This window comes from Eretmochelys imbricata, chromosome 1, assembly GCF_965152235.1.
Source record: "Eretmochelys imbricata isolate rEreImb1 chromosome 1, rEreImb1.hap1, whole genome shotgun sequence".
NCBI lineage: Eukaryota > Metazoa > Chordata > Testudines > Cheloniidae > Eretmochelys > Eretmochelys imbricata.
The window spans coordinates 259,657,191-259,671,786 of record NC_135572.1 but is presented as its reverse complement, the minus strand read 5'-3'; the positions used below and the strand labels follow the sequence as shown (position 1 = coordinate 259,671,786).

Here is a 14,596-nt window from a genome sequence, read left to right as displayed (position 1 = left end):
AGTTGGATGCCTAACTACTTTGGGTCCCTTCTGAAAATTCCAGCGTAGTCAGCTTTCTCTTCTAGGCCCTGGTCTTATTTTCCCACCAACTAATCAAAAATAACTCTTATTTACTTGCAAGTAAATAATTCTAAAACAATATGTAATATTATATAGCTGAAGCCAATTTATTGTTGGAGTTGAAGGAGAACGGCTCTGAAGAGCAACTCTGCTCTGAAAATAGTACAAATTTACAGCAAATGGGAATTTCGTTTTGAAAAGATCCTGGATGAAATCGGTTAGGCAAGCAAAGGGATATATTTAAGTGCGAAGCTTGTAAATTGGGTTGCATGATTCTCCAGTACTATTGATGGCTAATCCCTTCGCACAGGTCTGAAAGCTTTCCAAAGACATTTCTTTCACGGTCAGGCTGAGGGTCTCATTGCCTTTCTGTAGCCTTGGGAGGCTGCTTGTTACCTAGTATTGTGGGAGAGAACCTTAAGTACGCAGTGCAGTGGGATGTATTCCTTGGCGCTGCTCTGCATTTCAGAACACAAACTAACTTCATCAGAGAAAGAAGAAGGTACACTTACCGCTTTCACATTTTACACCTCTCCAGCCAACGTCACACTCACAGGAGCCATCGCCCTCAATCCCACTGCTGCATTTCCCATGGACACAAGCACATTCTAAATGCACAGATGTAAGTAAACCACTTAAAATATGACATAGAGTGTGCACAGCAGAGCAACAACTGAGACAGTAGATGGGTTGCCCGTATGCACTCTCCCTACACACTCTGTTTTCTAATGTACTTTACTCAGTTGTATATCTCTAGTATATAGACATTTAGCAGAGATACCTACAATATTTTCATACACAGAAGAATATAAATGACTCAATGGATAATGGTCTGGATATTTTCCTTCATTTGTGGCCATCCTGTCCTACCAACACATGCAAGCATTCAACTGTTTCCCGCCTCCCATGACTGGTAGAATGTCACATATATACAGTCACTATTTTCTTTGATCACGTATGGATTTAAAATGATTTGCATGGATTCTACATTGATTTTAGCCCATTCCCTCCGTGCAGAATTCACATGCCTTTGCCATAAACTCACCTGTAAACTCTTCCCTCCTACCCAGAGAGGTTCCTCTAAGGGTATGTCTTCACTGCAATCAGATGTGTGACCACAGCACACAGGTAGACACAGCAGTGAAGCCACGGCAGCATGGGCAGCACCATGGGCTGTACAAGCCCGCCTAGGACCCTTGGCATGTACTTGAGAGCTAGCCCATGCCTTAACTCCTCTTCCCTGCCTTTGAAAATCCCTCTTAGTGAGTAGTAATCTATTTAGAGAAATGTGCACGGCTTGTCTGTTTGCCATTTAGCAGACAATAAATCTAAAAGCATAATTTTATCACTGTCAAGTTAATGTTTCCAGTTACGACTTTTTAACCGGAAATGACCGAGATGAGAGGTGAAAAGAGCACTAAGGGGAAGATTACACACACATCCTGTCTTGCCATTAGCTGCTAGACCAAGGCAGTGATATACAGGCTCAGCAGGTGGAGTCAATGAGCAGAAAAGTGCTGTGAAAAGCAGAGCAGAGGGAAAACACCATCAGTAGGGTCAGAGAAGAAGCTGCTGTGGTATCATGCATGAGACGGGCCCAGTGTAATGTTAGCACGTGGCCTAAGGATGCTAGTAGTGGAAATACAGTAATGACAAGAGTGCTTTGTGGATAAAGGGGTGAACCTAGATGGGTCAGAGGGAAAGACATTGTCCCCTCCTTGGGTGGAAGGCTTAAGGTCAGACTTCTTAATTTTAAACAAAACTATATGGCCTACAGTGTTGTGAACTCTTTGCAACTTTATTTCAATCTCACGGTATTTGGTGTTTATCATAAAGTCCCAGGTCCTGTTAATAACGTAATCTTGAGAGAATCTCAGCTTTCATTTAAAAATAAGTACGTTTCCAACCCCCATGGTTGCAGAGAAAAACTCAGAAATATGACTTGTGTGTAACCTAAGGGCTCAAGAACAAACAAACAAACACCCCCCTCAATTTTCTAGAGCCAGTCATGATTTTTTTTGTCTATGACTCACTTTTTGAACATTTGGTGTTGGCAATACTGGATATAGTCTTCCCCAAGAGCCTGCAAATATCCCCTCTCTCTTTCTCACTACATTTTATATAATGTGTCTGCACGTAAAGAAAGGCTGATTTCCCTCCCTCTTACACCACTTTTACACAGGTGTAGCTCCAGTGACTTCAGTGGAGTTATTCCTGATTTCCACCAGTGTAAGTGGGAAGATAATTAAGGCCTAGAGCATTGAGAGGATATCAGAGGCAGGGGGTTGAGAGAGCTGAATCATACAGCCACTGAATTCTGAACTAATTTCAGAGATTTTTGGCTGGTCAACTTTCCACCTGTCAAGATTTGAGAAGATATCTGCATAGTCTGGAGGCATTAATTACCTTGATTACAGTTGTGACCATATTTGCCTTCAATACATTTCTCACAGGCGGTTCCATTAAACCCCTCTTCACATTCACACACGCCTGTGCCATTAACACCATCCAAGCAGATGCCATTTCCAAAGCAGGCATTTCCACTTTTCCCTGGACAGGGCTGGCACTGTTGACCAAAGAAACCGGCACAGCATTCTCTGGTCTGAAATGGAGAAACAACATAACAAAGGCTAGAACGGAGGCTTTAAAGCCACTTTCCTGTGTAGGAGATGGTGCAGAGCCACACTGCTCCAGCAGAAGTGCCAAAGATCTCACTAGAGAAACACAATCTGTCCTGGGGCTGGTTCTTATGCATGGGCAGGTGAGCCATAGAGCAGATGACTTCGCCGAGCAGTGCATCAGATCTGTTCTGTGGCTTGATGTGGAGAAGGCTGGGCCATGGCTCCACCTCTGACTGCTTCTTTTTCAGACTCTTGCTCCCTAGTGGGGAGCAAGCCCAGCTAGTTCCTGTGCTCCCCACAATGCAGAGAGTGTAGGGCTTGCTACTGCAAGAAGTTTCAAAGAGTTACTGTTCTCTAACCTCTGCTCCCCTTCCCCATCCATGCACAGCCCCCCCACTGTTGAACTACTTTCTGTTCTGAAAAATGTCACAATTGGATGGCTTGCCATTTTCAAAACTGGTTTTTCCAATTTTTAAATTAAAATCTCTATTATTTTTGTGAAAAATTTTGTTTTAATCTAAACAGCATTTTTTGACAGAAAACTTTCAATGAAAATTTTTCAACCTGCCCTATTAATCTGATCCTTCTGATCACTCACCGTAACTGGAAGCTATTCTGATAAAGAGGCCTACTCAGAAAGTCATTAAACCTGGAACTGCCTTTTTGTACTGTGTTTGTACAGCATCTGGCACAATGGGGTCCTGGACCATGAGTGGCGCTCCTAAGGGCCACCACAAAACACATAATAAATAACAATAATGAATAACAATACTTACAATGATAGTTTTAATACACTTTGGCTGGCATCCAATGTGAATGGATGTCCTTCCCATAAAGTTTTCAGTATAGATGCAATATTTCTTCTCTCCTAGCTGTACAAAAGTTGGCAAGACAACTGCTTCAGTGTTTGATATCACACAACTATTTTTAGACATTTAAAAACGATGTCAACTTTGTGTAAACAATATACTCTGTACATCCATAAACAGTCAGCCCCCGTTGGTAAATATGTTCATAGCGTATGTTAAGAAAATATTCTCCGATGCAAAAATAAAGTAGGCAAACAGATAATCAGCTAAATAATTTACAGTTAACTTAGCCAAGTGCCACTGAGCAAACCACTTCAATTTAAAACTAGTCACCTTTGACCAAAATTTGAACTGAAGCTTCTTAGAAATTTGAAAAATATGATTTCTTCAGTTCTTTATTTTTCTTTTCTGGTACTTTTCTGCACTTCCTAGTTGTTTCTGAAAAAGGGTGTGTCAATAAACTGTGAAAATGGCTGTTTTTACATTATTCTCAGCCTGAACAGAAGCAGGATATGCTATAAATCTTGGGAAAGCCTGTTCTCATAAGACAGCCAGCCTAATTTTGTAGTCCCAAATTCAGATAAACATCCAGTCATCTGGGTATTTTTTAGAACTGAAGTGCCAAAATTCTTGAAGTTTGTCCATCATTATTTTAGTAGGGCTTTGCTAACCAATTATCTGAATAAAGTGGAGGGAAGTTTACAGTAATTATGTAGACTTTTGTAATCACATTACTGACATAATTATTTGCCCTTAATAATAATAATAATAATAATAATAAGAAAAGGTATATAGCAAAATCTTCTCATACTTAATCTAGATTCCTTAAATCAACCCAGTTTTAACTTAATCCTAAAGAGGAGTCTGCCCGTAAATAAAATCCAAGGATGATATAACTCCTAGTGACTATTTGGCTTCCTGAGGATATTATCTTGCCACTGACCTATCCTCACTGGCCAGAAAATGAAATGTCTATGAAACAGATATCTGGGAGATGGAAAAGAAAAAGAACCCTCATTAAATGTTCAAAACACACTATAACATTAATCCCTCACCTAACGCCAGATCATGTGCCCCTTTGCTCCACTCTCATGACACAAATGGGCCCCAAAGCTGCCCAATAAGGCTTTCTTTTGCATAGACGATTCCCCAGCTGGCACAGAGGCAGTATAGTGGGCTCTCTTCTATTCCCAGTCTCCCACCCAATGTAGGGACTGGGAGGGACCCTGGCCAGAGCACTTTGCTTTGTAGCCGGCACTGTTTAGAGCAGTCTTGAGAATGCTCTAATGTATGCCAGGGCCTGAACTGGCTCGGGGATTGGGGGAGCATAAAGATGTCTTTAAATTACCTTGTTCCCACCCTTCTGGGGAGCTGAGGCAAGAATGGCTCAGTTGGACTCAAGGGCTGTTGAGTCTGAATAATTTAAATAAATGTAATAGACCAAATTCACTGAGGTAACTCCATTGAAACTAAGGGGTTTCCACATGGGATAAACTTGGCCCATTAAATCTCTCTCTGTATTTAGAGTTGACGATACAAACGATGTGCACTTAAGGTTAATTATAGAATACTTACAAATTCTTTAGTTCCAGGAGGGCAGCGTGATCGATATGAACACAGATTGCACTTTTCCTTGGCAAACACAGAGGGGTACACAGTTAAAGATTTATACTACTGTAGATAGCTTCAACCTATGTTTCTATTCCCAGCCCTTGGGGGAATCAGGAGATATAAAACAGTGAAAGATCATCACTTTGGAAAACTAAGCATTAGGGCTGTCAATTAATCGCAGTTAACTCATGTGGTTAACTCAAAAAATAAATCGCAATTAAAAAAATTAATCGGGATTAACTGCAGTTTTAATCGCACTGTTAAATGATATTTATTAAATATTTTGGATTTTTTTTACATTTTCATGTAGTATTCTGTGTTGTAATTGAAATCAAAGTGTGTAATATATTTTATTACAAATATTTGCACTGGAAAAATGATAAACAAAAGAAATAGTATTTTTCAATTCACTTCAAACAAGTACTGTAGTGCAATCTTTGTCTTGAAGTGCAACTCACAAATGTAGATTTTTGTTGTTACGTAACTGCACTCAAAAACAAAATAATGTAAAACTTCAGAGCCTACAAGTCCACTCAGTCCTACATCTTGTTCAGCCAATCACTAAGACAAACAAGTTTGTTTACATTTACGGGAGATAATGGTGCCCACTTCTTATTTACAAGGTCACCAGAAAGTGAGAACAGGCATTTGCATGACACTTTTGTAGCCGGCATTGCAAGGTATTTATGTGCCAGATATGCTAAACATTCATATGCCCCTTCATGCTTTGGCCACCATTCCAGAGGACATAGTTCCATGCTGATGATGCTCGTTAAAAAACTAATGCATTAATTAAATTTGTGACTGAACTCCTTGGGGGAGAATTGTATGTCCCCTGCTCTGTTTTACCCGCATTGTGCCATATATTTCATGTTATAGCAGTCTTGGATGATGACTCAGCACATGTTGTTTGTTTTAAGAATGCTTTCACTGCAGATCTGACAAAACACAAAGAAGGTACCAATGTGAGATTTCTAAAAATAGCTACAGCACTCGACCCAAGGTTTAAGAATCTGAAGTGCCTTCCAAAATCTGAGAAGGACGAGGTATGGAGCATGCTTTCAGAAATCTTAAAAGACCAACACTCCTATGCGGAAACTACAGAACGCAAACTACTAAACAAGAAAATCAACCTTCTGCTGGTGGCATTTGACTCAGATAATGAAAATGAATGTGCATCGATCCTCACTGCTTTGGACTGTTATTGAACAGAACCCATCACCAGCATGGACGCATGTCCCCTGGAATGGTGGTTGAAGCATGAAGGGACATATGAATTTTTAGGTCATCTGACACATAAATACCTTGCAGTGCCAGCTACAACAGTGCTATGTGAATGCCTGTTCTCATTTTCAGGTGACATTGTAAACAGAGCAGGCAGCATTATCTTCTACAAATGTAAACAAACTTGTTTGAGCAATTAGCTGAAGAAGAAGTAGGACTGAGTGGACTTGCAGGCTCTTAAATTTTACATTGTTTTATTTTTGAATGCAGGTTTTTTTGTACATAATTCTAAATTTGTAAGTTCAATTTTCATGATAAAGAGATTGCACTACAGTACTTGTATAAGGTGAATTGAAAAATACTATTTCTTTTGTTTTTATATAGTGCAAATACTTGTAATCAAAAATAAATATAAAGTGAGCACTGTACACTCTGTATTCTGTGTTTTCATTGAAATCATTATATTTGAAAATGTAGAAAACATCCAAAATATTTAAATAAATAGTATTCTATTATTGTTGAACAGTGCAATTAATTGCAATTTTTTTAATCACGCGATGAATCATGATTAATTTTTTTAATCGCTTGACAGCCCTACGAAGCATCAAAGACTACCACTGCAGCTGGATTGTCTGGCAATGTAGGGCATACGTCACAGCAGGACTGTAGGGATTTCCCACAGGAAGAGTCCTACCAAAGAACTCTCACTGTGGAGAAGTGTAAAGGCTCTACAGGGCCAAAAGCCAAAGGAAATCCATCCCAAAGAGTTTCTCATAGCAATAACATTAGGGGACAGATCCTTGTCCTTGGCTCTGCCCCTGCATCCAACTCAGGCAGCACAAAGGTAATGGTGAGTTGCCTTAGCACAGGGGTGGCCAATCTGAGCCTGAGAAGGAGCCAGAATTTACCAGTGTACTTTGCCAAAGAGCCACAGTAATACGTCAGCAGCCCCTTATCAGTCCCTGCTCCCCGCTCCCAGAGCCTCCTGCTTGATCAGCACCTTCTCCTCCCTCCCTGCACCTCCTGATCAGCTGTTTCGTGGCATGCAGGAGGCTCAGGGGTGGGGGGAGTGAGGGAGAGGAGTGAGGGCATGGCAGGCTCAGGGGAGGGGTGGAGTGGGGGCAGAGCCTGTGGCAGAGCTGGGGTTGAGCAGCGAGCACCCCCCGGCACACTGGAAAGTTGGCGCCTGTAGCTCCAGCCCCAGAGTCGGTGCCTACACAAGGAGCCGCATATTAACTTCTGAAGAGCCGCATGTGGCTCTGGAGCCACAAGTTGGCCACCCCTGCCTTAGCAGGACACTAGGGATTCCCTTCTCACAGGGGAAATCCCTATTGGTGTAGAGCCAGCTATGCACATAAACCCTGCTTCAGCAAAGCACTTAAGCACAAAGTGTTAACTTTAAGCACATAGTAAAGACCACCCCTATTCAGCTATGCACATATTTAAGTACCATTGACTTCAAAGGGACATAAGGACATGCTTAAGTGCTTTGCTGAATCAGGGCTCTAGTTGCGGGAAGAGTTTTCTAGGGCAATCCAAGTGTCTATACCGAGGAATCCCGGTGTAAGACTGAGCAAAGGGAAATGTAGGCTACTAGGAAAATTTGCCTGACAGCAAAATATGCTTGTTTGTGCAATAGTCTCCCAAGGCAAATAACAGAAGCACCAAAGCTTGAGTCACTTAAATTTGAACTGGAAAAAGCACAAATCTTGCATAGCAAAATGCCTTTTCCAAGTCTAATTTCTGTGCCATGTCAGCCTTAAGAACAAGCAAAGTGAACTGTCTGTGGGCTGTCCTATTTGCCTCTCTTGTAAGGAAACCATTGACTGCCAGCCCCATGGAAAACCACATCCTGTTCTTCAGAGGAAGGTAGAGCCAGTCCTTAATTTGTGCCAGGGCACCTCTAGGCTTGGGCAGTTCATAAGCCTCTGCACCTCTGGGCTTGTTGCATCAGTTATAAATGTAAAAAAATTGCTTGAGCCCTGTCACCTCTTTCATTACAAATTAAGCACTGGTCATTGCAATTTGTCAATCAGTCTGATCTATGTTAAGAACGCAATGGGAAGGAATGCCTTTGTTAGCGGTTAAGAATGGGAATGGCTGTGTGTAGAAGGAATCCACATCTCAGAATGGAAAATGGAACTTCTCTCCTGTAAAAAGTTTTGTTTGGAAGGTATTTTCATTAAGCAAAAGAGGACAAAACCCAATCCGTGTTTATTAAAGCGGTGGGTTAACTTGGGCCCATATCGATGTACTGAAATCTGGCGGGGATAGTGGGCTTACTGCTGTGATGTTGTTATTGTATTCAGGCTGTTAATATACTGAGTGTAGAATCAAAGTACTTTTTATATTCTATCAAAGCTACTGCAGGAGTTTGTTGTGGAAAATTCAAACATTTTTGACTGGTCAATACAATCCAGTATGTTCAATATGCCTTAGTTATATTTTCGTACAAACATCTATGACAAATTTTAAAGCACCAATCTCAAACAAGACACAACTTACAGTTGTAATCACAGTATCATTGATATCACATCTGTTCTTCTGGATTTCCAGAATTTTTCCCAGTCCATGGATAACCCCTTTGTCAGTTGCAATATTTGTGTAATTTATAGGTGCTTCATTTATGTACAGCTGTAAAGGAAATGCAGTCCATTAAAATACAGTAGATCAGCTGAACTGCACAGCAATAGTACTGACTTGACACAGGAAATAGACTCAGCTGGGGGGCTATAACAAAAAATATTGCCCAAGGAGGTCCCAGACTGAAAGAGTGCTCTGGAGTGGTGATGGAAGAAAGAAGGAACAGCATAACATCTTCAGTTCTTCAAACCATCCCTATTCATCAAATCAACTAAGAACATGATCAGGTTTATGCATATGCTTGTGTCCCGTTGAGGTACTTGAGTGCTTTGCTGAACTGGGGCCTGTGATGGGGTGTACGTACCCTGGCCTGGGCCGGAAGGAGTCAACACCACACTATGGGCAGAGGAAGTCCCGCTCCTCAGCCCGTACTCGGCATGCTCCAAGTGCTATGCCAGTATAAAAGGGAGCGGCCCAGCTCAGTCCGGACTGAGCACCGGAGAGGGAGGACCTTTGGTGGCGTCTCCAGCTGAGGAACCATCACAGCCCTTGCTTGAGGGAGCTGGAGATCCTGAGAACCGGACTGGAGATCTGTGGCCAATGGGAATTACCCATGCTGAGGAGTCTGGAGACCCTGATACCCCATGGACTACAGCTTTAGGAAGCATGGTAGGAAGTGACCCAGGGAGGGTGGGCGAGGGGTATCTTCCACCCATGCGAGGTTTGCGTGTTTTGGTTGGATTCCCTGCTGATCCAATGGCAGACCACTCCACCGCAGATAGGGCCCTGGGCTGGGGCCTGGTGGAGTTGGGTGGGCCTGTGCCCCACTACCCAGGCCGCCATCCCCCTAGTGGTGGCTCCTTGGGTATTGGCCTCTAGGCCATAGTGCCCTGTATCTGGGGGCTGTTATATTGATTCTGGCCACTAGGCCGCACTGCCTTGTATCTGAGGGCTGTTATATTGTGTCTGGCCACTAGGCCACAATGCCCTGAACACAAAGGTCACTGTATTGACTCTGGTCTCTAGGCCATGTTGTCCTGAACGCAAGGGCCGCTGTATTGACTCTGGCCTTTAGGCCACACTGCCCTGAACACAAGGGCTGCTGTATTGACGCTGGTCAGTAGGTCACGCTGCCCTGAACACAAGGGCTGCTGTGTTGACGCTGGTCACTAGGTCACGCAGCTCCAGACCCAAGGACCACTGCTTTCACTTTGACTCTTGGACCTCAGTGTGGTGAGGTCCGAGACAGTCAGGTAGACAATAACCTCAGTGTCGTCACACCCACTATCTATCCTGGTAGGAGATGGGATGTGCCTACACTGCCACAGGGCTATATACTGTGACTAGAGAATAGGACCAAGAGCAAGGAGGTCTGGGTTGTTTTTCTGGTTTTGCCACAGATTTGGGCAGGTCCTGGCCCTTAGGTTCCTCATGAACATAAGGGTATTGTGAGGGTAAATTCACTAATACTGCAAAATGCTTTGAGCTCCTGGGATGAAAGGGGTTATAAAAACTACAAATCAATACTACTACTATTTTTAAAATTAAAAGAGAATTTCCAGAAAAGCTGTTAGAAATAGGATTAATGATTGCTTTACAATGCAGGTCTCTAGCCACCAGATGTGTGAGACCATCATATTGTCTTGTAAAATCAGAAGCTAAATCTGAACAGCATAATTTAAATCCTGTCAAAGGTCCCTTCCAGTGTGACTTTGAATTAAGCAGGCTTTGTCTAGACCAGGGTTGGGCAAACTTTTTGGACCGAGGGCCACATCTGGGTGGGGAAATTGTATGCAGGGTCGGGGCAGGGGGTTGCGGTGTGGGAGGGAGTGCGGGGTGTGGAAGGGGGTGCGGTGTACAGGAACAGGCTCAGGGCAAGGGATTGGGACAGAGGAGGGCTGTGGAGTGTATGAGGGGGCTCAGGGAAGGGGGTTGGGGTGCAAGAGGGGTGCAGAGTGCAGAAGGGGACTCAGGGCAGCGGTGCAGGAGGGGTGCGGACTGCAGGAGGGAGCTCAGGGCAGGGGGTTGGGGTGCAGGAGGGGTGCGGGGTGTGACAGGGCGCTCAGGGCATGGAGTTGTGGTACAGGATGGGTGCAAGGTCCAGCAGGGGGCTCAGGGCAGGGGGTTGGGGTGCACAGGGGTGCAGGGTGCAGCAGGGGGCTTAGGGCAGGGAGTTGGGGGGCAGGGTGAAGAAGGGGTTTGGCCTCCGGCCCAGCGCTGCTTATCTAAAGCGGCTCCGGGGTGGCAGCAGCATGCACCAGGGCCAGGGCAGGCTCCCTGCATGCCTGCCCTGGCCCACGCCGTGCCTCTCTGGGAAGCGGCCAGCACCACGTCCCTGTGTGCCCCCAGGGGGGGCATAGGGCTCCGTGCGCAGCCCTTGCCACGCCTCCAGGTACCTCCCCCGAAGCTCCCATTGGCCGTGGTTCCCCATTCCCGGCCAATGGGAGCTGCGGGGGGCGGTGCCTGGAGGCAAAGACAATGCACGGAGCCCTCTGCCCCCCTCCCCGGGGCCCCAGGGAGGTGGTGCTGGCCACTTCTGAGAGTGGCGCGGGGCCTGCGGCACCACAGGGGGCAATCCCGCGGGCCGGATCCAAAGCCCTGAGGGGCTGGATCTGGCCGCGGGCCGTAGTTTGCCCACCCCTGGTCTAGACTGTCTGGAGACTCAACAGTATATTTGAATGGGATCTCTTGTAATATTAAGGTGTCAGAAGGCAACAATGAGTCCATAGCTCTTGTTGCCTGCATTTCAATTTAAGATAGAAGTTTCATTCCTGTAGTGAAGAAAACATGTTTCTACATTTAAACACAGACAGTAGCACCTGGCCGTTGTGCAGAAAGAATCCCACTTGATAGGAAAACCCAAGCATGGTCTCCCTGTGCATGCCGTTGTGCATGTCGTTCTTCAAGAGCTTTTCCTCCAACACAATGTGATATCGGATTTGGTCCTCGTCCTGCAAGACACGGGGGGTAAGCCAGCGACGTGCTGCCAACGTTTTAACAAAGGTGCCCTCACTAAATGTTCAGCTTAGTCGGCAAACGGTTTGGGTGAAATATTTCTCTCATCCCCCAATGAGTTACATAGCACAGCATATTGTTTGCAGTGTTGTTGTAGCCTAGTTGGTCCCAGGATATTAGAGACACACAGTGGGTGAGGTAATATCTTAATCATTAATAGGTAAGTTGGTGCATTCAAAGATATTATCTCCTTTACCTCGTCTCTCTAATAACAAAGCACAGACATGTAGACGGGTTATGGGCCCTTATGCTGGGGACAAAGCCACTTACTGACTACCAGGGTTTAGGAAGAAACTTCCCCATGGGCAGGTTATTCCATATTGTCTATTATGGAGTTTGTTGTACTTTCTCCTTCAGCATCTGGTATTGGCCACTGGTGGAAGCAAACTACTCTAGTCTGAGCCACTACGGCAATTGCTATATTTCTGTGCATAGGGCTGGCCGATGGATTTTGGGGAGAGTTAGCAAGATTGATTGTTGGGCTACATCCCAATCTTAACTAATTCATTTTACATAAAATCCTGCATGTTGAGGAGCTCTCTATAGAATCATAGAAATGTAGGGCTGGAAGAGACCTCAAAGTCATCAAGTCCAGCCCCCTGTGCTGAGGCAGGACCAAGTAAACCTAAACCAGTGGTTCTCAAACTTTTGCATTGGTCACCCTTTTCATACAGCAAACCTGAGTGAGACACCCCCCCCCCTTATAAATTAAAAACACAATTTTTATGTTTAACGCTATTATAAATGCTGGAGGCAAAGCATAGTTTGAGGGTGGAGGCTGAAGCTCACGACCCTCCCCCTTCATAATAAGTTTGGGACTCCCTGAGAGGTCACGACCTCCAGTTTGAGAACCCCTAACTTAGACCATTCCTGACAGATGTATATCCAACCTGTTCTTAAAAATCTCCAATGACAGGGATTCCATAACCAACTTTGGAAGCCTATTCCAGTGCATAACTCTCCTGATAATTAGAAAGAATTCCTTTGCGTAGAATAAAGAATAAATGGACACAAATCTGACATCAGGAATCATAACATTCAACAACCAGTAGGAGAACACTTCAGTCTCTCTGGTTACTCAATAACAGACCTCAAAGTGGCAATTCTTCAACAAAAAAACTTCAAAAACAGACTCCAACGTGAAACTGCAGAACTGGAATTAACTAGATACCATCAGATTAGGCCTGAATAAAGACCGGTTGGATCATTACAAAACCTAAACTTAATTTCCCCAATACTAATTTCTCCCTACTCACACCTTCTTGTCAACTGTCTGTAATGGGCCACTCTCTTACCACTTCAAAAGTTATTTTTCCTCCTGTTAATTGATTTAACTCGTTAGACTGACCTCACACTTGGTAAAGCAACCCCCCATCCTTTCATGTATTTATACCAGCTCCTGTATTTTCACTCCATGGATACGATGAAGTGGGTTCTAGCCCACAAAAGCTTATGCCCAAATAAATTTGTTAGTCTCTAAGGTGCCACAAGGACTCCTCATTGTTTTTGCTGATACACAGACTAATACGGATACCACTCTGAAATCTGATTTTAAAATGGTTTTTGTGTGTCTTCAGGTCTTTTCCCATCTTGCTGGAGTTACTTGGTAACATACATTTTGTATGGTCAGGAATGCTTTGTTTTAGTGGCCTGTTCTGCTTGCAATGGACTTGTGGGATCAGGGGAATAATTTTCAAGAGCACCTGAGTCTACATCTACATTGCAAATAAGGATGAGTGGCAGCATGTCTCAGCCCAGGTCCACTGACTCAGGCTCATGCTATGGGGCTAAAAATAGCAGTGTAAAAGTTCTGGCTCTGAAACCCAGCGAGGGGGAAGGGTCTCAGAACCTGGGCTCCAGCCTGAGTGGGGAAGTCTACAGTGCTATTGTTAGCCCTGTAGCATGAGCACCACAAGCCCAAGTCAGTTGATCCAGGCTCTGAGATTTTTTTCTTTTTCTTTTTGCAGCATAGATGTATCCTAAGGGACTTAAGAGCCTAATTCCCATTTGAACGTCTTACTTTAGATGTTCCACTTTTAGCAAGCCTGTTTTGTTTTTCAGGAAGCCAATCTATTTTTAACCCTGCTGTCACCTGCCCAGAAGGCCAATATATGTGGAACATGTTTAGAATGTTCTTCCAATTTACATCTTAAAATTCATGTCATGTCATGCTCTTTAGGTCTTTCAGAGATTCACTCTAGTGAAAGAAATGACTCCAAACTATGACATTTGTAAATTTCGCTATGTCACTTGGCTTTTTTTCATGCAGTAATGTAGTTTCCACTTTGAATTCCCACTGGGTAGAAGTCCTACTATTTCGTTTTCAGATATCTGATCTCCCTTAACTGGGCACTTGGGATGGGAACATTAAATCTCACTCATCATCATTTAAAATGTAGGGAGATATTTCCTGCCACCTATCACCAGCAGGCTGAGAAATACCCCTCCTGACCAATGTTCTGTTTGGGCCAAATTTTGCTCCCACTGAAATCAAGGATTGGGCCCTGTGACTGCTCCAAACTCCTCCCTCTAAGGTAGCGCTTCTATAAAATGGGAAAAGGTCAGGCAGAGCTAGCCCTCTGACCACTTCCTGCTTCTGCCTTTCAGGGAGCCGCACCTCAAACACAGGCAATCAGTGACTGTGGCCAAGAGGAGCCCCACAGGAAAATTGCA

The 14,596-nt window shown here is 44.1% G+C and overlaps 1 protein-coding gene across 1 annotated transcript in view; it reads right to left on the bottom strand.

The window, feature by feature from the left end:
* Window positions 1-14,596, bottom strand: part of STAB2 (stabilin 2) — a 138,849-nt gene that overhangs the window by 55,826 nt on the left and 68,427 nt on the right. The window contains exons 34-39 of the mRNA XM_077828508.1: window positions 11,728-11,859; window positions 8,831-8,959; window positions 5,066-5,122; window positions 3,458-3,553; window positions 2,467-2,662; window positions 573-668 (exon numbers count right to left, since the gene is read on the bottom strand). Coding sequence (XP_077684634.1) covers window positions 573-668; window positions 2,467-2,662; window positions 3,458-3,553; window positions 5,066-5,122; window positions 8,831-8,959; window positions 11,728-11,859 — 706 coding nt within the window. The remainder of the gene's footprint in view (window positions 1-572; window positions 669-2,466; window positions 2,663-3,457; window positions 3,554-5,065; window positions 5,123-8,830; window positions 8,960-11,727; window positions 11,860-14,596) is intronic.